This window comes from Mesocricetus auratus, unplaced genomic scaffold, assembly GCF_017639785.1.
Source record: "Mesocricetus auratus isolate SY011 unplaced genomic scaffold, BCM_Maur_2.0 Super-Scaffold_4256, whole genome shotgun sequence".
Taxonomy (NCBI): Eukaryota; Metazoa; Chordata; class Mammalia; order Rodentia; family Cricetidae; genus Mesocricetus; species Mesocricetus auratus.
This window is the reverse complement of record NW_024429182.1, coordinates 123,112,721-123,137,524: the sequence shown is the minus strand read 5'-3', so window position 1 is coordinate 123,137,524 and position 24,804 is coordinate 123,112,721. Positions and strand designations below refer to the sequence as shown.

Below are 24,804 nucleotides of genomic sequence, written 5' to 3'. Positions count from 1 at the left end.
CACTTGTTTAGTTAGCATTACCTCAAGGTATTTTTTGTTGTTTGTGGCTATTGTAAAGGGTGATGTTTCTCTGATTTCTTTCTCAGCCTTTTTATCATCTGTATATAGTAGGGATACTGATTTTCTTGAGTTGATATTGTATCCTGCCACTTTGCTGAAGGTGTTAATCAGCTGTAAGAGTTCCCTGGTAGAGTATTTTGGATCACTTATGTAAACTATCATATCATCTACAAATAGTGAAAGTTTGACCTCTTCCTTTCCAATTTGTATCCCCTTGATCTCCTTTTGTTGTCGTATTGCTCTAGGTAGAACTTCAAGTACAATATTGAAAAGGTATGGAGAGAGTGGACAACCTTGTCTTGTTCCTGATTTTAGTGGAATCGCCTTGAGTTTCTGTCCATTTAGTTTGGAACCCAGTGACAGAGAGGGAGGACTGATCAACAAAGGGGTTCAGACTGGGCTGGTTTAACCCCCAGAAACAGCTGATCTGACAAGCTGACTGATGGCTGGGAATCCAGCATGGGACTGATCAAGACCCCCTGAATGTGGGCATCAGTGAGGAGGCCTAGGCAATCTATGGGATCTTGGGTAGTAGATCAGTATTTATCCCTCGCATACAAATGGACTTTGGGTGCCCATCCTACAATGAGAGATGCACTCTCACCCTGGACTCTTGGTGGAGGGTCTAGGCCTTGCCCTGGATGAAATGACAGACTATGGACACCCCCAAGAAGGGCCTCACCCTCCCTGGGAAATGAGGGGTTACTGTGGGGGGGTTGGTGGGAGGGCACGGGAGGAGGGAAGGGAAAGGGAGAGGGACCTGGGATTGACATGTGAAGCAACCTTGTTTCTAATTTAAATTTAAAAATAAAAAATAAACAACAAACAAACAAAGACAGGGTCTTTGTGTAGCCTTGGCTGGCCTGGAACTCGACATGTAGACCAGGCTGGTCTCAAACTTAGAGATCTGCCTGCATCTGCCTCCCAAATGCTGGGATTAAATGTGTATGCCGCCATGCCTGGCTCTTTTGAATATTTAATGCTATTTTTTTCATTTTCCCCTTGCTCAGTCTTGCAGGACGTACATTTTATTTTTACCACTCTACATGTGGACTCATCCTGAGGCTTCTTGGATACCCTCTGTCATTATCAGATTTCATTCGGTGTCTGCATCCCATCTGTCCTAGTCAGGGTTCTAGTGCTGTGAAAAAACACTATGACCAAAAAGCAACTTCAGGAGGAAAGTGGTTTATTTGGCTTGCACTTCTGCATTGGTGTTCATCACTGAAGGAAGCCAGGGCAGGAACTGAAAACAGGGCAGGATTCTGGAGTCAGGAGCTGATGCAGAGGCCATGGAGGGGGCTGCTCACTGGCTTGCTTCACATGGCTTACTCAGTCTGCTTTCTTGTAGAACCCAGGACCACCAGCCCAGGCATGGCAGCACCCACCATGGGCTGGGCCCTCCCTCGATGATCACTAATTGAGAAAATACCTTACAGCTGGATCTCATGGAGACGTTTCCTCAGCTGAGGCTCCTGTCTCTGATGACTCTAGCTTGTGTCAAGTTGACACACAAAACCAGACAGTACACCGTCCCTCAGCTTTCTTTGAGTGAATTCTATTTCTGCTGCTTTTTCCACTGAATGTGCAACCCATTCAGTCATTGTCAAACTTCCCAGCTGGAATTGGCGTTTGTTCTGTGGCAGCCTGTATTAGAGCCTCCCGTAGACATTCAGGACTGTTGCCAGGTCCTGCCCCCGCACCCCCCCCCCCCATCCTAAAGAACTGAATGAACTTCAGGGAGCTTCCCATGTGAGCTGCTGCGCTGTTTGTGGTTGAAGTGGAATGAGGATGTGAATGGGCTTGAGGTCAGTCAGTCAGGCACGTGGTCACACCAGTCCAGAGAAGACTGACCGCTGGGCGTCAAAGTAGCTTTTCCTAATGTGCAGGTTTATAGCAACTGCAGATGAGAAGTGGGGGAAACAAGTTCACTGGCATCTCACCACTTTGAAGCAGCCATGAGTGTGTGTGAGTACACCTCTGTGGGGTTTTCTTTTCCTTTTTGAAACAGGCCCATGTTACAAAGGCTGATTTGGGGCACCTCCCCCCCCCCCCCCCCGGCATATTGTGAACAGCTTTTCATGTCAATAGGTGTGAAAGAATGAGGGTTTTTAAGGTCACTTCTGTGTTTCACATAGTGTTTTTGAGGACTTGTCTGCACACTGATGACCTGTTTGCAGAGACTTGTTTTTCCTGTCCACAAATGTTTCTGATTCTCCCCTGGAAGCACACACATTGAAACCGGATGAGGATGAATCATGGCTTTGGGCTATTTTATGGTGGCATGGAGAGGAGCACCATGTGTTTGGCACCAGGGTAGTGAGGTGGGTCGGATGCTTCTTGCTTGTGTGTGGAACTTTCTGATCACGTCTCATGACCTGGAGCCCGTGTGGACCAGTCAGGTTTGTTTTCTTCCAAGTGGAAAAGAGGTTGCAGGCTAGGGAGGCATGTGTATAGCATCCCCACCCCAGTGCTGGGTATCAAACCTAAGGTTCTCATGCATTCTAGCCAAGCACCCCACCACTGAGCCACACTCAGCGGCCTCCTTTGTATGTTTCATACAGCTGGGATGCTTTGATTAGGGGGAGGGAAAAATAACTAAATGGAGGAAAGAGCCCTGGCATTTTTGGAACGGCTCTACATTTCAGGAGGCATTTGGATTTCACTTGTGTTTTGTGCTTGGTTAGCAGGGTGCACAGTTGCAGTCAGTGTTTTGGGTCTCTGCAAATCCCTAGTTTATTAGGGGAGACTTTTGTTACACCTTCTAGGCATCCCTGGAGGACAGGCACACATGAGCTCTTCTGGTTGTATGTCAGGCAGCCTGGCAGCTTTGTTGAGTGCAGCCCAAGGTACCCAACTGCTGGGAAAAGCCTCCCAAGGTACTAGTCTGCTGCTGTCCCTGCCAGCCCTGCCTCCTGCTCAGATGGGCTTTCCTGTGTGTGGATACAGTGCGGCTCCTCCAGGGTGTGGACCAGTATTCTTAGCGGGCTTGCGCGCCCCTCCCCGCTTTGCGGCTGGAGCTTCCTATAGGAGTGTTAGGTACCAGTGACATGGCCATGGCATAGGAGACTGTGCCTGCTCTGTTCTCCAGAGCTGTCAGACCCCTGGGGAGTGAGCAGGCTGAAGTGGAAGCAGAGTTGATCCCCACACCCCTGCCACCCCCTATTCAAAGTTGAGGTCTGAACTCAGGGCTTCTTAGACGAAGATGTTAGTACCTTCCCAGTGGCAATGTCTTATGGCTGCTTTTCCTTCATAAGGAGCTTGGGGATAGTTGGGTTCTGGAGGCTCCTCTGCCTGCTGCATGACCCCAGGGTTTACTTCTGTGAAAGGAGAAGCCTCTCAGGAGAGCTGGGGTTTCCATTGGCTCTGCAGCTCTCCCGTGCCTGCCTGTGGCTGATTTCTACAGCTACGGGGCTTGGGTGTGTAAGCAGCTCATAGGATGACAGGACCTGGCAGAGGTTCCATGCAGGGACCCTTGTGAGATGAGGGGTCACCTGGCAACTGCACTTGAGCACCCAGGCAGGCCACAGCGCCACATGCTGGGTGTTCCCTGTCCCTGTCCGCCAGCTCTGACTGGGGTCAGCAGGCCACCGTCACAGGCTGTCATTTGTGATATAGCTGTGGAGATTGCTCTGTAGGTTAGCCTGATTCTTTGTTTGGTCTCTGAAACTTTAAATTCTGATAAGCTTTTGTTTTTCACGGATAGTTGTGCAGGGTCCATAATCCAATGCTGATGGAGGAGCGACTTTGATGGGTCTGTCCCCCACTTCCCACGCTCCTTTGACACAGTGTGTGAGCTTCTCCTCATGGTAAAAATCTTTCTCGTATCCCCGTTGCTGTCCTCACCGTGTTAGAGCTGCAGTTTGAAGATGAGCATGCTCACACACGGGTCCTGCCTGTTCAAATGCCCAGTCTGAGCAGGAGACAGACGCTGCTCATGTGCTTACACAGGCCAGTGTTGGACTCATGGGTTATGTTACTGTAACAAAGTACCCAAGACCAAGACGACAACTTGAAGGTTTCTTTTGGCTCAGAGTGGGAGGTTTCAGCCCACAGTTTGCCTTGTGGTGAGGCAGCATGCTCTTGGCAGGTGTGGTAGCACAAAACCTCTTACCACACTTGTGAGCCAGGGAACAGTAGGGAGGGAGGGATTGGAATCCCATAATTCCTGTGTCCCCAGTGGCCTGGAGGCCTCCTGTTGGGCCTCACCCCTGAAGGTTCTGCTGTCTCCCAACAGCTGCTGATCCTTCTAACTCAGCCTGAGGGGGGAGACATTGTGGATCCCAGACCGTTAACCCTTCACAGACCGAGTATGGGTTCTACTTGTCCTGTGTGCACCCAGGGCTCACTGTCTTCTTGCCTCTGCCTCCCAAATTGGGGGATTCTAGGTCTGTGCCAACATGCCCAGCTCCGATTCCTACATTTCTGTGTTTGAAAAGGAATCAGAAGGAAGAATTCTGTTTCAGGATACATAGCAGTCGAATGTAATTCAGATTTCAGAGCCCATAAATAAAGTTTTATTGGAACACAGCCATCACCAGGCATTCTGTAGTGTCTCTGCTTTTTTTTTTTTGTCATGACAACAGGGTTCATAGTTGACAGGATCTACATACTTTAAAACTGTTGCTCTTGGGTAAATTTTAAAGAGGACACCTGTAGGAGGGCTAGGAGGAGGGATTTCAGGAGAAAACAGCTTGTGTTCTAAGGGTTGTGGGCACTGTGTGTGGAGGGAGGGTTCCTAGGAGTCGTGAGAGCGGAAAGAGAGAGTTAGTTGGGAGAGTGGAACACGCCTTTCAGACAGCCCCCAGGGTTGAGGGACATGTTCAGGGCTACAGAGGGTACCATTGACAAAGGTGATGAAGATAACTGCCCAGACGGCAGGAGTAGGGAAAGGACAGAGAGTGACAGTGTGGATCAAGGGGTAGAGGCTTTGGGGAGGAGTCATGTGGCTTCACTGCTCTGCTGATGTGATGATTCTCCTCCTCCTCCTCCTTTCAGGTAAAGCCATTCGGGATTGTCAGCATCCTTCCTGGGGGAAGCTGGTCGACGACAGCCTGGGATATAGAGGTCTGGGCACCGTCTCTCACCTGAGGTGTTGAAACCAAAACCAACGTTATTTATGAAACTCTGGCTCCCCTCTGTGTGCCAGCATCTGTTTGGAATGTCATCATCAAACTTGTCCCCAGTCTCCAGATGCGAGTCACCTCGGCTACTCTTTGAGATGCCCTCCTTCCTTGAGGGGTTTTCTACCTTCCTAAGAGGCAAAGATGGGAACACTGATTTCAAAGCATCTTTCTAGAACAACTGTAGAAGGAGGATCAATAATTTAAAAAAAAAAACCAGGCTGGGGAGATAGCTTAGCTCATAACCTGATTACCTTGTAAGCAGAGGACATGGGTTTTGTCCCTAGAGCTCATATTTAAACAAAACTAGTGTGATGGCCCACACCTCTAACCCAGCTCTGGGGAGAGAGGTGCATCCCTGGGTTTGACTTCTCAGCCAGCCTAGCCCAGTGAGTTCCAGTGAAGACACCTGGTCACAAAACCAGTGGAGGACTCCAGAGGAACAGTGGCCAAAGTTCATTTCTGGCCCCTAAACACGTTCCACATTTACCAACACCACACACACACACACACACACACACACACACACACACACACACACACACAGACCCCTCAAAAGCCTGAAGAACCTTCAGATGTACCTAGCAGAATCCTGACATTTTGTTCTTTCAAGTCTTTCTATCTTTATCAGGTCTGGCTTTATCTGGGGATAACTGTGTGACATCTCAGAGTGGACATACAAGTTCCCCGTCCTCCCCCACCCCACCGCACTCCACTCCAAGAGGCTTAGCATAAACAGGAATGGCTACTCCACAAACAAATTTCAACTTTTCAGGGATCAGAGCACATGGGTGAGTGTGTGTATGGTTGTGTACACCTGTTTCTATTCTCATGGGAGTGCAAAGTGCCAGGTAGCTTTTGGTGATGTGTGTGTGTGTGTGTGTGTGTGTGTGTATGTGTGTGTGCGCGCGCGCGTGCTGTAAAAAGTTTCTCTGTCCCACCCCAGTGCTGTGTTGTCTGTCTTAGGAATATAATGTTAAGAAATCACTGTGGTAATTTAAATGAATGGTAGTTTGGTTGGCTGAAAAAGAAGGAGACAGGACAGTCAGGGACTCTGTTGGCAGTCAGCCCAGGCTAGGCTGGACTAGACTGGACTGGAAGCCCTCCTGGGCCCCTCACACCTAGCCTGGGAGCTGGGTACCCAGGGATGCCCAGAGGAAATAGGCCCTGGACTAACTGCTCAGGTTACTGAAGGCCTCCCACTGGGCCTCCTCACCTATTGCTGTGGCTGGTGTGCTGTGCAAATCTAATCGCAGTGCCTTGGGGACCCAGGGGTGTAGTGTGTCTGGGAAGGTGGCTGCTGATTTTGCCTTGTTTCCTTCCTTGGGTGTGTGCACATGTCTGTTCGATGCCCTTCTCTATTGCTTTGGATGAAAACCCCCATGTTGGCCAGATCCACCACACCATCAGGCTCTCCAGTTCCTGACTGGGGTTGTGGTGGCGGCAGGTGGAAAGGGCCACCCTGGCTCCGGAGCCTGGCTGGGCACTGGTGCTTTGCAAGCCTAACTCATCATGGGGTGTGCCGTTCTCCTGGGTCCCCTTTATCTCTGCGCCTGAGCTGACTTCTCTCAACCATCTGCTCGGTTGGCCAGAGGGGTGGGGCTAGAAGCAGGGCAGATGGCTGCCTCCCCTCAGCATGCACTCACAGCACAGTGGTGACTCTAGGAAGCTGGCCACCCCCCCTCTCAGCCTTGGAGCTGTGACTGCCACCTCCCGTTCGGGGGTCCCAGGACTGCAGTTGAACCCTCTAGAAAAGCTGGATGCTCCTGCCTTATGCGTGAACACCACGGATCCGGCTGCCACCCTCTCATCACTTGACTTTGGCAAGAGCGGCACGACAGTGACCTTCCAAATCCTGATGAAACTTCAACACCACAGGCACTTAAATAAAGATCCTTAAAACAAACAACAATCATTAGATTGAGTCTTGAGTATGTTGGGTGTGGATGTTTTCTGATGGAGCTAGTGAGATGACTCTATGGTTAGAAATGTGAACACAGGTTGTGGGTAGGGATGAGTTGGGGTTTCTAGGGGTATGTGTGTCCTGGTGGCATAGAAAAAGGCATATGAATGGAATGGAGCTGGGGAAACATACCATTCTCTCTCTCTCACACCATTTGCCCTTATTCTAGATGCTAGTTCATGTTTTGAGCCCTCATTGGAGAGCTTTGAGGTGTCCAGAGTATGGAGAGCCCATCAGGTGTAATCTGTGACCCTGTCCTTGCCCCATCCCTGAGTTCAGCATAAGACACGGGTCCCATCATACCTGTGACAGCCAGGTGTGATGACACATACCTGTCATCTCAGGCCTGGAGAGGCCAGCTTGTGATACAGAGCAAGACTTTATCTCTGCAAACAGAAAATCACCCCAAAATTACTACAAATGCCTAGGCTGGAGTGACCGCTTAGTGGGCAAAAGGGAGAGAGGATGACTCACATCCACTTGAACATGCAGCCTTGGGCATGACCAAGAGCTTGATGGGTGTGGCCTACTTGACTCTCAGCAGTGCTTTAGTCTTTGTGGCCAAGCATTTCCCTGCCAGTCTCGTTCCTCTTGACATCCAGGGATGAGCCAGCCCAGGGAGGAAGGAGGTACCCTCAGTCCAGCAGTGCCCCTTTTGGTGTAGGACTGGCTGTTCGGGCAGTTTGTTCTTTAGTTTTAGGGGTTCATTTGTAGGGGGGTCTACCCAAATCCTGGCCCATTCTGCACAAAGAAAGACTTTCTTCCCCCACATGACCTGTTGGAGCTGCCTGAGTCTACTAGTAAAGAGGGTCCATGAGCCCCAAGCCTGTTTCCAGATGCCTGCCATTTCCCGCCAAGTGTGCTGACACTTAGGAAGAGGGATCATCTGGGCACCAATCAAAATGATGCTTTCTGAGGTTGTGAGTCTGTTTATGCGTGCCTTCCCTGCCCTTTTCAGTAGGATGCTGCATTTACTTTTTGAATGGAACTGGGAAATAACCAGAAAGAAATTTCCAGGGTGGGGGGACACACTTGCTGGTAAGACTTTTGACTATCAAAGTTATTTGATTGCCTCCTTGGTATCGTCAGCTCTGTGAGAGGTGGTGGACTATGCTGAGCATAGTTAGGCTCAGTGGGCTAGATTATCTATCGGCAAGCTCCACCTTCCTGGAGATGGGCTCTTTTTGATGAGCCAAACTGATGTGGAGGGGCCTCAATGAATTTACATGCATCTGTTAGCAAACGATATCCCACAGGTCATTTCAGCTCCTGGAGCTGAAGCTGGAGCAGAGCAGGAACTAGTGCTCCCCAGGCTCCCCCATCAGCTTGCAGAAGCTTTAGGAGGTCAGGCAGATAGTGTTTATGGCTCCACAGTCCCGGATACCTCACCAGACATGAAGTCATTGAAAATATCAAGGCTCCAAACTTGGGTAATATTGACAAAGTACAATACAGGCTCTCTGGGACTGATAGAGTCAATGACAGAGACAAGAGCAGGTCACTGGGCCTGGGGGTAAGGGCCTAGAAGTGGCTGGAGAGGCAAGAGGTATGGGAGAAGGCCACAAGTCTGGACTCAAAAAAAGGAGGGTAGAATTAGAGTAAGGGCTATAGGTATCTGGGAATGGTCACCATTACCAATAACTTTTGGGGTCCTTCTATGTGCTTGGTGCCTTGGCATAGAATTTCTCAGCTGGCCTTTTAGGTGGGTATAGTCTTATTCCTGGAATAGGCTCTGGGGCTCTGTGATCATTTCCACAGACCAGGATCTGTTTCACCTATGTTCCCCTCCACAGCTCTCCACTAGGAAACCAGCTTCCTGTTTGTCCTGCACTTTAACATGCCCTGAGTTCCAGCACCACGGGATGGAGTTGGCAGTTGCCTTAGCTTTGTCTGCCTGGTAACTGACCTAGTCAGTTACCATACAGGGCCAAGAGTTTGTAAGGAGTAGATCTTGGATCATAGGTCTCTTACCCTCTCTAACATCTTTACTTGGAAGGAGGAGATGGGATACCATAAAAGCTCACATTTCAGTGGCAGAGGATGTCTGAGTTCTGGGGCCAATGGGATTAAAGTGAAGTATTCCAAGAGGCACCTAACTCAGGAGGTTGCCCCTGCATCTTCCTATGGGTAAAAGAGTTTGTATGCCCAGGATCTCTTTCCCTTTCCTTTAAAAAATTCTTCCTGGATACCTAGGACCTTGGGAGTATGTTTTGGCAGTTTTTCTTGCCTGGTCCTGCTGCCCTTCAGCCCCAAATGAACACACGGATGCTATATTAGTTATAAAAGTGTTGGCCGGTAGCTTGGGCTTCTTATTGGCTAGTTCTGTCTTAATTATTAAACTATTTCTATTAATCTATGTATTTCCACGTGGTCTTACAGGAGAAGGGTCCGGACATGTTACTCCTTTCACAGCCTACATGACAACTGTTTCTGGTGGGCGCTCTGTGCCTACCTCTCCCAGAATTTGCCTCGTGTCCTAGTCTGGTAGCTTTCCCCATCAGGAGTACTCTGTCCAGATGCACCTAGCTGGGTTCAGGGTTCAGGGCCTATGCTAGGAACACTTGCGTGTATGTTGTTGGGGGAATTCTGTCCTGCGAGTATAGCATGACTGTTACCACGCTAGTCAGAGCAGCTCTTACCATCCACACAACATCTGCATAAGATGGGGCCTGTTGATAGTCTCTTGTAGAAGGAAGTGTTGGCAAAGTCATTAGACCCTTACCTTGAATTCCAGTCACTTACTCTTGCCTCCTTCTCTTCCTGAGCTGCGTGCAGCTGTTATCATGTCTATGTAATTTTGCCCCAGTTGCACATGGTCTATCGTACATAGGAGGTAGAAAGTTAACTGAATGGTGTGCTCCATCTCAGGTGACACATTGGGCCCGACTGTGCACACAGCAAGTATTATGAGTAACTAGATGGATGACTTGACTTGGACTGTGTTCTGGAGAACCAGTTCCCTTTTAGTTTTGATCTCATTGTGGTATTAATGACTAAGAGCATCTTCAGGGGCAGACTCCCGCTTAATGTACATTCAGACCATCATTTATTCCTAACAGAATTTTATGATATGGGCTGACAGTGCTCCCGCTGAACCCACAGTTTTAAACAGAAACTACAACATGTGAGTTTTTTATCAAGGCTCTCTAAGAGACTCCCCAAACGTTACATATTATTGCTGTTGTCCTCGTTTGTCCCTCAGAGGTAGGAGGTAAGCCCCCATTGCTGAAGATGCTTCAGACCCAGAGGGCGTGGGCTATGACCTGAAAATACCAAGCAGGCAATTTTCCAAGGAAGGGAAGCAGTCAATAGTCCTACCTAGCTATTACACCTATAAACCACAACAATGACCAGTGTGGCATGGTAACCCGGAGGATGCACACATACCTCGATGGTAACCAAAAGTGCTGTACTTGAACTTAAGGCCCATGCCTGGTCCTGGAAACCTAGCCAACAATCTGGGGCTAGAAAAGGCATGGAGTTTGGAGCAGAGTCCATAACCACCACAATCCCTAGCTATCTTGCAAATACTTATTCTTATGCCCACCGATAAGTGCAGTTATCACTCCTCATCAAGGAACCTTCTCTTTGCAATAGGCCATTACAAAAAACCCCACCTGACCAAAATGCAGAGAAGAGATTGTGTGGTGCCTGGCTCCAACAGATAGATGCACACAACTCTTGTGCCTGAGGCTCAGGGGTCCTCATGGAATCAGAGAGGGGAAGACTGTGAGAGCCAGAGGGCCAGAGTGTTAGTGAGACCATGCCTCCTAGACATGCCAGAGAAGCTACACTCATGAAGTCTCATCAACACCTGGCTGCCAAAACAAGACCTGTTAAGGACAACACCAATAGACATGCTAACACGGAAGGGGAAAGTCTTATGGGGCCCCAGCCCTAGACAAAGAACTACTGGTAACGGAGGAATGCTGCGATTAGGAAGAGCTTCCCAGATTGCTTAGTCAAGTGGTCAGCCCTGAAATCATAGGAATAAAAAGTAACATCTATGAACTGAGCAAGTTATGTTTATATATTTAGGTATATATATACACATATACTCGCAATTAAAGAGAGGCCATGAAGTTTGAGGCAGAGGAATCCATGGAAGGGGTTGGAGAAGTGGGGAAGTGATATAATTTCAAAACGTAAAATCAGTTGCCCAAAGTACTTTGAGACTGTTGTGGAGAGTCCACCAGAGATGACTTGGACACCATTATAAACCAATAGGAAGTTTTTATTAGCCGACCAGCAACTATGCTGTGTGTTCAGATCCCGATGTAGCCCTCAACCTTTCTCAGGGTAAGCTTTAAAGCACAAAACCTATATCCTGGGTTGACACACTTCTGTTAACAAGAGCAGGTAAGCCAGCAGCAGAACTACAGAAGACAAACGCAAGGTTAGTCCATTCAGAGACTTTCCCAGAACCATGGACTTCTGCCTTCTGGAAGGCGTTGCTGCCCACATGATGGGTTCCGCCACCTGAATGGTACTTCCACCATGACGCCAACTGTGGTAAGGCCTGGGGCACTTTGTGGTGCAAGCTACGCATGCCCAGAGGCATCTCTGTCTGTCATTTTAACTTTATTCATATGTACGCCATGACTTTGAGCTAAGCATGCCTCCAAATGTTTGTGTACTCTTTTTATTTAAAAGAATTTTTTATTTTAAACTGAGCACTCAAGAAAGGGCTGGCCCCTGTATGTCTATATATTGCCCCTTCACAACAAAATCCTGAGCTTCTTTGGTTTGGGAGGGTGTGGCTTTCGGAATGACTCCTCTGCTCTCCTTGCCTGCTAACAGGCAGTGTGTTTTTGTCTGCTCTTTCGTACCTTGGCTGTGTTTATTTTGGCTTTGCACTCACCAAGATGTGGATCCACTGTGTCAGGCTAACATTAGTAAGCCCTCTTGGTGCTTGTGAGGTGACCACAGGCCTTTTGCCCAGTCAGGGGAGTCTGGTTTGTGGGACTTGTGTCTGTCTCCCTCTTCCCCTGTTGAGGGCCTGCAGATGAGTATTGGGATTGCTGCTGCTTCAAAATGGCATGCTTTCTTTCCTTCATAGTGATCATCTTCCCACCCTGTAAGAACTTAAGACTGTTACTGATTCTGCCTGCCATGGCATCCGAGCGTGCGGTCATCTGATGCTCTTCCTCTCCCGCCTCATCCCTTCAAGGCCTTGCTAAGCTTGCATGTCCTCCTCCCGCCTTGCTTCAGCCGGATTCCCTATGCATGGGAAATAGTTACTGGAGATGTTGTGGAAGTGAGAGGGAAAACAGCTGGCTTGCAGAGACTCTGCATAGACCGGCTAATGAAGTGGAGTAGTCTCCTTTATTTGGAAGCCGAGCCGGGGGCACGGGATACTGCCGGGAATTAAGTCTCCCTCTGCACTGTCCACCTGAGGCTTTGCTCAGACACTGGCAGGGAGGAGTGACTGGCGGGGTGTGGGTGGGAGGTGGGGGGATGGGTGGCTAACAAATGAGACTAGCATTGTTGTACAGACGCAGTGGGTGGGTCTACTGGACTATCCAGGTGGACAGTGTGTTCACACCTGGGTTTAAGGCTGTTGGAGTCGGAGGAGGAGAACTCCATACAAGAGCCATGTTGTGACTGGCGTCTGCTTGAGTCAGGCACCTGTACCCTGGCATTATGGGTGTGCCATCTTCTGCTTATTGAGCTTTTACTGTATTTCAGGCAACACAGGAAGAACTTTACATGGATGATAGGGAGGCTCATTTGCAGTGAGCTAGGCCAGGGACTGGGAAGGCAGACTCTCTGGGCAAGACTCAACAGGCTCTAAGGCTTGCCACCTTGTGTGACCTTACATGCATCTCTTGACCTCTGTGAGCCTCCCTCCTTGTCTGTAACAGAGAAATCAGTTTGTCTAGCCTGGGTATTGTGAACTGGATGGGTTAGTGACTTCTAGGGTACATTTTGACACTGCCAGTTACTTAACTGTGTTTTTCCACTTTCAAGTGAGAAAACCTAAGCTTTGGTAATGATTTTTCCCAGAACTCCTGCTAGCCTAGTTAGATGCTTGCCCTTGAAGGCCTGGGCGCTGTGCACAGTGTTGTGTCCCGACCCAAGACTAGCTTCTGCCCAAGGTCAGGAGCCAGGCATGCACAGGGGTGGGCTGACCAGGTCCATGGAACAATTCCAGACTTCCACAGAGTGCTGGATAGGTGGGGGTGGGGGTGAGGGGGTGGTCTCCCAAGGCAGCTGTCCGTCTGTGCAGCAAGAAGCTTGAAGTTCGTAGTGATTGTTGCCCGGGAAAGCGGGGCAGGGGTTGTCCTGGATGAAGGGAAAGGAGGGAGCTTGAGGTAGGGGGCGCTGCAGTTCATATCCTGTTTCTAGAAGGAGCACAGTGGGCCCTGCCCGGGAGGAGCCAAGCTGGGCCCAGAGGAACATTGCACAAGTCAAGTGTCTTCCTGTTGTACACATCTCCTGCTTTCCTTATTGTAAGCACTGTCAGAATAACTGCCTCTGGGTGGAAACAGCCCTCGCTGTCAGCTCTGCTGTCGTCTCCCTACAAATGGGAATTAGAACTGGGACTCCTCAGATTTGTGAGGAACCAGCATTTCAAACACTCAGCCTCATTTTTTTTAAATGGACATTTGAAGACTTATCAGGTAGTGTGTCCCCACATTGTTCTGGAAGTTGTATACTGACCACTATTGCAGACACCATCGAGTCGTGGTGCTCCCAGGGTTAGTAACATGGGAGTCAGCTTGATGTGAAGAGAAACCATTTGAGGCTAGTTTACATAGGAGAACTTTGGTCAAAAGGTTCTGACCAAAAAGTAGTCTTTTTGTTGACCAAATTTTGGACAATGAATAATATATAGAGAAGGCAAAATAAGCTATCCAGATGATAACGATGATCAGTGGTATTCGGATGTTTCCCCCCTGGGAATGTTGTGCCTTCATTTCCCTCCTACCCAGAATTTTAAAATGCCCATTGAGTGTGCATGCCAGCTACTATGAGTCAAATGGGCGTGGTCAAGGAACTGGCTGGCCTGGGGAGTTAAGATGTGGGAATCCCGCTCTCGTTTATGAGGTAGCCGCATTTCATGTTTATATTACATTGTTCTTAAATGAGCACTTAAAGACTGACTATCAGGTAATGTGTCCCAGTATGTAGAGGAAGTGGAGGAAATGCACCTGAAACATTCCCCTGCCAGAGACAACAGAGAATAAAGTATTAGAATAGAGGCATGAGGGCTTCAGGGACTGACCGGTGACTGATCAGCTCTGCCGCGGCAAACGACCTTTGGGACTTTTGTATTTTTTGCCCTGGCCTCTTTTTCACTTGAGAATTGGATCACATGATCTGTTTCTTTTTTTCCTCCCACCTCATAAGAGTGTGTATTCTTCCATGTTCATAAATGTTTAAAGTGGGGGGGGGCGGCTTCCAACTGTACTTTGGAGGCTGGTTCTAACCGGTGTCACCAAGAGCTCAGGACAAGAAAGGCCTCCTGCACAAGGGGTGAGGACCTGGGCTGTGGCTCCCAGGAGGCCTCCTCTCTTCCAGTCTGAAAAACGAAGGAGGTATGAGACAAGTGGGGAGGTGACCCGTCTCTACGTTTGCACACCCAGGGGACATGGACTGCCCACCTCGGCCAGCGGCCGCCAGGATGGAACAGTGGACCAGCTCTGAACCTGTGCTCTCTCCTTCTCCTGGGAGAGAGCAGCTCAGTGACTGTGCCGACGACAATGGGCAAGGCCCGTGAGAGGCAGCCAGTGTCCACGTGGAACCTGTCAGATGAGGACTCCAAGAGGAGAGGGAAGCTTTCAACCCCGCCACCGCCACCTAGCCTCCTCTCACCTGTCACAGCCCCTAGGAGCCCAGCTGCTCCTTAACCCATCTCTAAACAGCTGTCGTAACAGGTTCAGATCCAATTTGGTTTGTGCCCAGGTATCTGCCCAGTGCCCATGTCACAGACTACTTTCTATTAGAGTTTTGTGTTTAAGGCTGCTGCATCTTGTCTCTAACATGTGCATGGTTATCCTTAGGATGAGGTCCTAGAATGCAGAAAGGTCCACGTTGCAGTGGCTACCTGACTGGGCCCTGCTGGGCACAATGGCCTCCTGGGAATTTGTAGTGTGGGTGTTTGAGATATAAGAGCTAGTTCTGTTTTTTTTTTTTCTACCCTGGTGGACTCTGAAGCTCAGAGAGTTTATATGAATTCCAACTGTTTCCACCCCAGGAGAGAAAACCCTCTCTAAGCCTAGGCCACCTGGCCTGGGGACCTGTGTTTCTCTTCACTCTCCCCGGGGTACCTGGGTCTTAGGGCTCCCCTTCTGATACAGGGGAGGATATGGGGGCAGGAGTCAACAGCCATTCATCTGTCAACAGACTGAAATAGTACGCAACTTCATACATCAGGAAGGAAAATGGGTTTGGGTTCAGATGTGTAAAAAATGTTACAGGTTCAAAACACAGTGCACTTTTAAATGAATAAATGTTTCTTTGGTCAAGTGACCAAGAGTCCCAGGAATCTGGAAGCCTTGAACTTCACCCTTAAGGGGCAAGGGGCCACTGTTTGTGGTGGGGTGGTTGACCCCAACTGGATGGCTAGGACAGTTTCAACTTCTGCTGGGGCGGAGGGTGGGAGGCTTTGGCTACATGTTTCTCAGTCCGGGGAGCCTGGGATGGCACTCTGGAGCTGAGGGAGGAGGAGGCCGTAGTGTCATATGCCCGGTGAGAGGGTCTGAGAGGCCACTGAAAGAGGAGCTAAGTCAGTGGACACCAATATTCAGCTGAGTGGGGCTTCCAGGAGTCACCTGTCCCCCCACCCCCCAGAGGCCAAGGCCACACAAGATCCTGAGCACTAACCACAGGAGTCTTCCCTGTCACGTGGTATGCTGTTTCAGTGTGTGTGCAGTCCCAAAGACAGTATTCCGGCCCACTCCCACGAGGCCCTGGCGGTCCTAATCCAAGGGCCTCATCTTGAGAGGGGGGCATTTCTAGGTTGCCTTTTCTCCAACACCGTGTTTCAACACTGCCTTTTGCCTTTCTGTGCTCTATCCTTGCAAGCATGGGCCACAACCCTGGTATCATCAATTACACCCCCACACCCCACCCAACCCCGGGAGTCCCTGGCACTCTCAGATACCATGACACTTCCTGAAATCAAAATCATGGGACCAGGCAAAGATGATGGAGAGTCACACATGTGACTCCAAATACCATCCCAGAGACCTGAGGCCAGAAGGCCTGTGGGAGTGTGTCATCCACCCTAGAGAGCAGCAGGCAACTGAGTGGAGAACAGATCCCTCCTCAGTCTCAGGGGACCCAATCTGTCTCGAGGAACTGGATTTTCAGGATGAAATCTGAGGAAGGGTTACCTAACCTGGTAGGATGACAGTTAACCCTTCCCCTGCCACGAAGATGTTTGCTTGGGTTTCTGAGGAGTAGTCAAAGACTTCAAAAAGTACTACAGACTTTCCTTCACCCCAACCTACAGGCAGGGAAAACTGATTAAGAAAAGAGGGGGTTTCCCCAGACCTTGGAGAAGGCCATGTGTGCCCTTGCAGGGCCCACTTGCCTTGTCAGGGGGGTTGTGTGACAAAGGAGCCTTGCCTTAGAGTCCTTTCCACTAAGTGTGGCCTAGGCCTGGAACAAGTCACAAGGAAAACCGCTTACTGATGGCTTCCTAAGTAGCTGGCTCAGTCTGAATAGACCAGGGCTTGGCAGGGAAGAGTTAGGTCATAAAGGCATGTTGGGAAATGCTGGAGCTAGTTCAGTCTGAGCTAGAGAAAGTGGGGCCCAGAGAAAATGGATGCAAGCAAAGCATTTGGAAACTAGCCAAGCAGGGACACAGACTCGGTCCCGGAAGACAGATGCAGAGGAGAGAAAGAGAAGCATTCAACTGCAACCTTAGAAAAGCGACAAGCTCAGACTTCGAAAGCCAACGTGAAGCCTTATGAGGCTAGTCCAAAAGGGTGGGGAAAGACTGTGTGCGTCCCCGGGAAATGAAAATACACGTGGGCACTTCAGCCTTTTGATCATGCGGAAGTAACCCAACTGCCAAAGGGCTCCTTTTGTAGGTGGAAGACTCATTGGTACAAAGGAAAATGGGAGTTAGGAAGCTGGTAGAATTGGAACAGAACCAGGACAGCAGCAGGGCGAACCTGGAGAGTCGGCAAAGGGCAGGCACATGGTGGGGTGCCCAGGCAGAGTCTCCCTCACACAGGGGTTACACCAGCCCCCCCCCCCCCGAGTGTCTGCTGGACTCGGGTGCTACACTTCTGTGTGCAAACCAGACAAGAGTCTTCAGTTAGCCCAAGCCCGGAAAGAAGAAGCTAGCATTTCAGAAGAGCATTGTGAAGGTCAAGAAAGCCGTTTCTGAAGCTTGATGCTGAGTGTGGCCCCGTACCGCTCCAATGGCCACCAAGCCTGCGGTTCAGCACCTGCTCAGAGGCTGTGTGCTGCCTTTCGGTCAGGGGGCTGGCTGCATTATCTCCCAGCGATACTCCCGACATCCAGGTGACACAGCGCTCTGAAGCAGTTACGGTGGCTGGTCGGTAACTTTCCCCCACTGACCATTGTCGTCGTCGTCGTCTTCGTCGTCCTCGTGTCGATGTTGTTCCTTTGGAGCTGCAGAAACACCCGCCCAAATACTACCGAACCTGGTTCCCCCTAACCGCATGGAACGACGCACACAGAAAACGGAAAAATGTGACTCTCAAGTTAATAGACCCCGTATAATGGATAGGGCAGAAGAGCTAGGACCCCTTTGTTCCTCCATCAGAGAAAATTCCTCGGCAGCTTAGCAAGCACCCACTGATGGAGAGGACCGGGCTCCTGGTGGTCCGCACCAGGGCGGGTCGGATCGTGCCTGCTCTGACGGCTGAGAGACACAAAACCAGCACTATGGAGGAAAATTTAACAAAAGCAGCATAGAAGGACAGCATTTCCAAGTTTTTCCATAACGGGTTCTGCTTAAGAACAGATGCAGTTGCCTCTGGCATTCAGAAGACCAAGACGGTTCTCCAGGGGTTTGCAAATCAGAAGCAACTTAACTCTGAGCCACGCTTACCAGAGTTGGTTTCTGGAAGCCCACCTCAGCCCCAAGTGGAGGAACTGGAGTCCAGCTCCCCAGCAAGCCTGCTGGGCTGTCAGTAGGCAAAAACATAACCAAAGTGTATTCTGGGCACAGAAAGTTGAGCTCAGATAAGCGCCATATTCAGACTTCATTGAAAGCTGAAACTCTGGAGCAAGAAAACGGGTGGAAAAACATGTTCTAGGAGCATTTAAATGGAAATGTGCGTTTCCGGCTGGAGAAAGCGTTGTACCGCCTTCCTGCCAGTGGCCGGGAGATCGCAGTAGTAGAAAGAAGTGCAGGTGATAGACTTGGCTCAGCGGTTCCCTAGCAACACAGTAGATATATTTAGGGTCTGGAGCATTTAACCGCAGTTCCTAGACTAATCTTGCTGCAGTCTGGCCAATCATAGTGGAGAGGTGCAGGCATCAGTCGTGCACCTATAATGTTATGTAGGGCATTTGTATTGTGAGTCAGCGTTTTGTCTTTATACATTTGATAGAAGGTCACTTTTTAATATTCTTACTCAGGAATTGGGATCTGGTGTCCAGACAACTATAAATAAAGCAGGAGGAATGTCTAGCTCGCACGGAAGGTGTGCGGCCAGGGAGCAAAGGAGCTGCCGTATTTTGGCAAGGTACAAGCCATCACTCAGCTATTCACAGTTCATTTAGCTTTGCCTTGTCAGTTACCATGAAATCTCTTGTCCACCAAACTGCCAGTGAGCAGTATCTAAATTGTGACGTTATCAGCCTGCCTTCCAACCTGGAAAGCACAGGTTGATGTCCTCAGTGCTCGCACATACACGTTCTCTAAGACGGGAAGTTCTACATGGAAAGCAAGGCTGCACATGTTCTGTATGAAGAGTTGAGACCAGTGTATGAGGAGGTGTTTCAGAGAGCTGTGCGCCATGAACAGGTTTCCTGCCGTTCCTTCTCAGAGTACTGTGTTTCGTGGGAAGGGTGAAGGAGGTAGACGGCCCACAGCGGCCATGAAAGCCTTGAGAGTATGGGCTCCAAGTTTTCTCCCTGGGTTCAGAAGAAAAGAGATTTTTTTCCTCAAGAAATTCAGCTATGGAGAAGTTTTTATTTACTCTCCTGTGAAAACTGTCATAAACTGATACTTTTCGTTCTCAAACCCATACTTTAGAAAGGTTGAAACTTTGTCTTATTTCTTTAAGTTTTTGAGAACCCTTTTCCTTTTAAAACTTTTTGTGTGTCTCCATCACTCTTAAGCCTTAGCATGAACACGTTTCTCAGAACTCGGTTAAGTGCTGTGCCTGCTGCACATAGGGTTTGCTATAGCATGGCGTCCTGCTTTGGTTTTAGCTCTCATGGCCTCTGACAGAAATTATCATTTAATTTCACTCAAAACAGGGCTGTACCACTTGCCCTTGAAAAACAGATTTGTGTCATCTTCGTGTTACAGCTACCCTTTCCCAAATATATTTGTCACCGAAGCATTTTAAAAGTTGAAATTAGGCTTGCAAATCCTTTTGCTATTGTTTCCACTTTGATTCACTAGTGTGTGTAAATGAACAGCTTGCCATATTCTGCAAAATATTTTCAGTTATGACTTAAGACTTTTTCTCACCCCCCCATCCCTTTAGAAGTACACAATAAAACAAATTCAAGTGCCATTTTCTGTAGAGTAGAGGGAATTTAGTCTTCCAGACCCCCATCAATGGATAGCTTGCAAAAGCCCTTCCCCAAACCAAAAGGTGAAGTAAATGGGCCAGCAAACCCGAGTGACACATACATCCTTTGGAATTTCCCTTGGGTGGCTGTAAATGTTATTAGAAAGGACTGCACGTTTCCTGCCTAAGTGAGAACGGACTACAGATGCGTGTGGTCTTCCACTTTGTGGGAGTGCATTTCAAGCCATCATTTTAAGACAAGTTCAGTTTTACCTTGTCTTCTTGCAATATTGACTTTTGTTGTTACCTGCATGCAGTTCAAAGCTTGTCTGGTGACTATTTTGAATCTTAAGAAACATTTGAGGGTGGCATCAGCCTTAAGTGTGATGAATCAGTCAACTCAACTATTGGCAGATTCTTGGTACATTTTAGCTCAGGAAAACCTGGCCAAGATTCCCTTCACCTAACAAAACCCAGCAACCTGTCTGTCTGACCTAGCAGGTCTTGTTTTAATAAGCTTCGAAGTGATTCCTTCTTGTCTTTCAGGAAGGAATTAATAGTGAATTCTTTTTTGTTTACATTTTTGACATGGTCTCCCACTTTATGTAACTTTTCAATTGTGCTTAAGCTTGATCAGCGTGTTTTCTTAGTCAGCATGTGGCCCTTTGTCCATCTGTCCTGTCTTTTAAGGTGATGCTGAGGTCTGCCACTTTGGGAGTCAGGTGTCCATCACTGGCCAGGCATATATGAGCATATAAGCCTTAGGAAATGGAGAAATGAGGAGACACTCTGGACCGAAAGGAGACCTAGCCGCTCCCCAACATTGCGGTAGTGTATTTCTTATGCAATGAATTCTTGGAAAGGACTTTTTAAAAATTGTGGATGTGAATACATTTCTGAAATAAAAGTTTAAATTGTAAAATAATTTTATAGTAAAATATTTACATTACTTTTTTCTTTTTAAAAGAAAACCACTGCTTGTTACATGAGCTCATCTGAGATTTTTACTCCCAATGGATGCACCCTAATTCCTTTGCTTCTTTTGGGGACTCTTGGGGTCCTGCTTCTCACACATTGTCTACATCATCTTCGATTCCCCCCCCTGCCTTGTCCTTCATGGGCCCCTTATTTGCTCCCTGACTTCTATTACTTTTTCCAGCCATTGACTCGGTGCTTTTCCTTCTCAAGCACCCTATTCCTGTCCAGGTCCTCTGTGCCCGAGGTGTTCCTCCAGAATCCTTTACCTGGGTTCTCAGCTTTGGAGGCCCTCGGGGACCATTTCCTGAGACATATTCTCAGCAAATGGGTGATAAATAGCCAATGACTCCCCATTGTCTAAACTATGTGCTGTAGCTTAGGAAGACTCTAAAGCCTGCCTCAGGCTCCACCTGCCTTACCCACAGCCTTTTGTCTCCAGGCCACTAACCTTGTTTGTTCCTGAACATGCCACATGCCCTCTGCTTGGGTTTCTCCAAGGTCAATGTTTAAGGCCAGTGCCCCTTTGAAGTGGTGATGTTCCCCACTGGGGGGTCAAGTTTCCTTGGGAGTTTAGGGTTTGGGGAACTCAGATTCAATTCCACTTGGCAAGATGTCTTTGGAGGCCGAAGGGTTTGGAATCATGGGATCCTTTGAACCTGCCGGCATCAGCCTCCGTGATCCCAGCTCTGTTTACCGAGTTGTTCTGGGATTAAGATGCCGTGCTTGCGCATTAATGATTTGATTTTGTGGAAGTTTGGCAGGGTGTTCTGGGGACAACCACCCTGTGTATGGCAGACACACACATGTTCACAAGCATGTCTTAGGACTTCTGATTTTCTAAATATTTTTCCTGGCGAGTTGCCAACGGATGGGCCCCTCTGTTCTAGGTCAGCGTCCGTCTTCCTGTTTGTACACTCAGCTCTTTTTGCTTGCCTTTATTTTACTTTCCTCAATGACTCCTTGAGCTCCCCCTCCCCCATAAAAAGATTAAAATAATGCCACCCTCTTTCCCTCCTTGAGTGCAGTTAACTCCTCTCCTTTCAGGCTCCACATGGGCCGGGTCAGGCTCTGGTGACCCTCCCTAAACCCTGGCCAAATCCCGTGTATGCATATTTAAACAAATAGTATTGTTTGTCTGGAAAGGAGCCAGGTACGTATATTTAAACAAATAGTATTGTTTGTCTGGAAAGGGGCCAGGTAATCATATTTAAACAAATAGCATTGTTTGTCTGGAAAGGGGCCAGGTATTCAGATAGTTCGCATACGCTTGGTCACACGCCTGTAGTTCGCATGGTCACATGCCTGCAGTTCATACATGCTTGGTCACATGCCTGCAGTGACCACTCAATGCAGGTTTGGGGTGGGCAAAGAAGCTTCCTTCCTTTTTCTGCCTGGATCTTCTTGCACTTGAGCAGCAAAAAGCCAAGGCTCACATCTGTAACACAGTTGTGAGAGGTTTGCTTTGGTGGGACTTCGGGAACACTTGCAGAGAGGTCAAGTCTAGTTACTTATTGCTTTGTTGTTAGAGGTGGAGCTCTTGTACAAAAGGAGGAGACAAAAGAAGAGGAAAGTGAAGCAAGGAGAGCCCCCCCCCCCGACATTCTAGAAGGAACCGGAGCCAGGCACTTCAGGAGCAGTAGGGGAGGGGATGTGACTGCATCCACTCCCCAGAAGTGGGCTCCGAGTCCTATTCCATGCCAGGCACTGGTCTAGAAACTGAACACCTGGGACCATAAAGCAAGTCTTGGTTTCTGCTTTTGCAGGGATTTTGCTACGCAAAACACAGGCATCAAGTCGCTAAGAAACAAACAAACCCCTCAAAAATTTGTGGTTGTGCTGAGAGTTCCAGGAAAGATGATGGAGTGATCACCTCCTGCCTTGTATAGAGCTCAAGAGGTGGTCAGCATTGAAGCTAGCTGGAGGAGACAGAGAAGGAAAACTGCTGGGCTAATGGAGAACCAAATCATGGCTCAAAAAAAATAAAAAGTAACTAAGAAATGGGGTGTTCTGAGTACGTCACAGGGGAAACTGTCCTAACAAAGAGCATGGAGCTAGTTTCCCAGTTTCCGAGTCCCTCCTGGGGAATGGGCTCCCCAATGTTAAGAGAGCATTATAGTTCCTCAGAGGTTAAGAGAGCATTATAGTTCCCTACAGTAAAAGTGTGGGGGCTTTGAATGGGTCCACTGGAATATTCCTTATTTACTTCACTTAGCAAGAAGCAGCATCTAGCGCAGACATAACTGACTCCTTATCTTCATCTGGATCCAGTTTCATCTCCAGAGAAGTGGAGAGTGAGGACCGGTCAGAGTTTGGAGAGTTTTACCCTGTGGTCCAGACAGCATCAATATCCCTGTGGGGCAACTTTTGTGATTTTTTAAAAAAGAATTTTGTAAGTGAGGGAAATCTAGGAGTTCCTGGTAAGGAAGGGCTTACAGAGTGGTTGACTTTGTAGGGATCACTCAAGGCCATCTTCTCTCAGATAAAGTGTTTCTCTGTTCTGACAAATAGTGTCAGGGTGGCACTAGCACACCTGGATCCCCCGCAGTACAACTTAGCACCTGATATTTTCTGAGGCAGCACGAATGTGAACTGCAAGTTGGACAAGGGTTCGTTTAATTGACTCTGGGTTGCCCTTATTTATTCTGAGTGAGTGACCCTTCAGGGAGGCTGTGCTCCTGGACTGTGACTCTTGTCTATGAACCGATCAGAAGGTCTAAGGGTCTAAGCTGATCCTCCTGGATCCATCAGTGACAAAAAACAGCATGGAGACCTGGGTTAATTCTTCTGGTTTTTCTTCTCTGTGACTGCCTTTGCCCAGCAATACCTTCTTCTCTCTTTGATGACTTTAAAATGATAGTTTTTATTTGCCTTTTTTTTAATGTCTTGCCCTCTTTTCATTATTGACTCCAATGGACAGTTTCACCTGCCTGGTAGGCCGTTTCTAGAAGTAGCAATTTTAGCACCTTCTCCTGGCCCAGGCTAGCTTGGCAGTTTCTCACCAGTTTCCCAGATGCACCGGCTGGGAAAGTGCAGCAGAGCTCAAGGAAATGGCAGATGGCAGGTGTCCTGGGCTGAGAGCAGAGGATGGCACATGAGTTGTCACCCTGAGAGTCTCTTTTCTGCCCCTCATCACCTGCCAGACAGGGCCAGCCCAGGGGAGAGGAGTACTGAAGGGGCCTGGAAATCCTAGCAGACCCAAGAAGATCCAAGAAGGTAGATCTTGCTGACTTATGGTCCCTGGCACTTATGTTCTTTTTGTCTAAAAATTTCCTTGGCCTTGGACTTTTATCAGTTTTTGACACAGAGAAAAACAAACAAACAAACAAAACAACACCAGGCTTCTGCCATTGGGAATGTTGGATGGATACCTCTTGCCTTCTCTGGTCCTCCCACAGCATCCTGGGAAGAGCATACCCATTGGAAATGAGCCACCGGGTCTTTTGGGGAACTGGCCTGGGTAGTTTTGCTAGCATGTTGCCTCCTCATTTCCATAGGTCACCTTTGTTTTTAAGAAGCTCATCTATTCATCCATTCATTTCACAAATATTTACTTGAGCATCTATTATATGTGTCAGCTCCAATGTTGGACACCATGGATGCACCAGCCCCTCCCCTCCCCCAAACAGACAAATCTAAAGAGCAAAAGCCCTGCTCATGTGGATTTCACATTCTTGGGCTTGTTTTAATGGTGTGAGGATGACTCTGGGAATCTTTCATTCTCCCACGTCATCTGGGTAGAATGTTGCTCTCTTTGTGCTACAGACCACCTTTCTCCCCAACACTTTCCTTGTTCTTAGGCAAGGATGATTCTCTTCAGTATCTGCTAATAGACCAGAATGTCTGGAGTTTCTCCGGCTCTTATCACTAGTCTTTGGAGCTGGGGCTAGCTCCTTCTACTTAGATGATACCTGCAGCATAAAGCAGGTTGCATGGAAGCAAGAGCCATCTTTCATCAAGAGGAGAATGCTGTGAAGAGTCAAGGAGGTGGGCTGTCAGACAGATGGAC

General features: G+C 48.6%; 1 protein-coding gene and 1 long non-coding RNA gene across 2 annotated transcripts in view; one reads left to right on the top strand and one right to left on the bottom strand.

Moving 5' to 3' along the window:
* Fam174b (family with sequence similarity 174 member B) overlaps nt 1-7,095 on the top strand; it is a 40,325-nt gene extending 33,230 nt beyond the window's left edge. Inside the window, exon 3 of the mRNA XM_013124001.3 lies at nt 5,059-7,095. Coding sequence (XP_012979455.1) covers nt 5,059-5,062 — 4 coding nt within the window. The 3' untranslated portion in view covers nt 5,063-7,095. The remainder of the gene's footprint in view (nt 1-5,058) is intronic.
* LOC121133542 lies at nt 5,341-17,667 on the bottom strand. Its single transcript, XR_005870420.1, has 2 exons — nt 17,553-17,667; nt 5,341-7,532 (listed from the first exon to the last, which is right to left on the bottom strand). It is a non-coding gene; the product is annotated as an uncharacterized LOC121133542 (long non-coding RNA).
* Between the last annotated feature and the right edge of the window lie 7,137 nt (nt 17,668-24,804).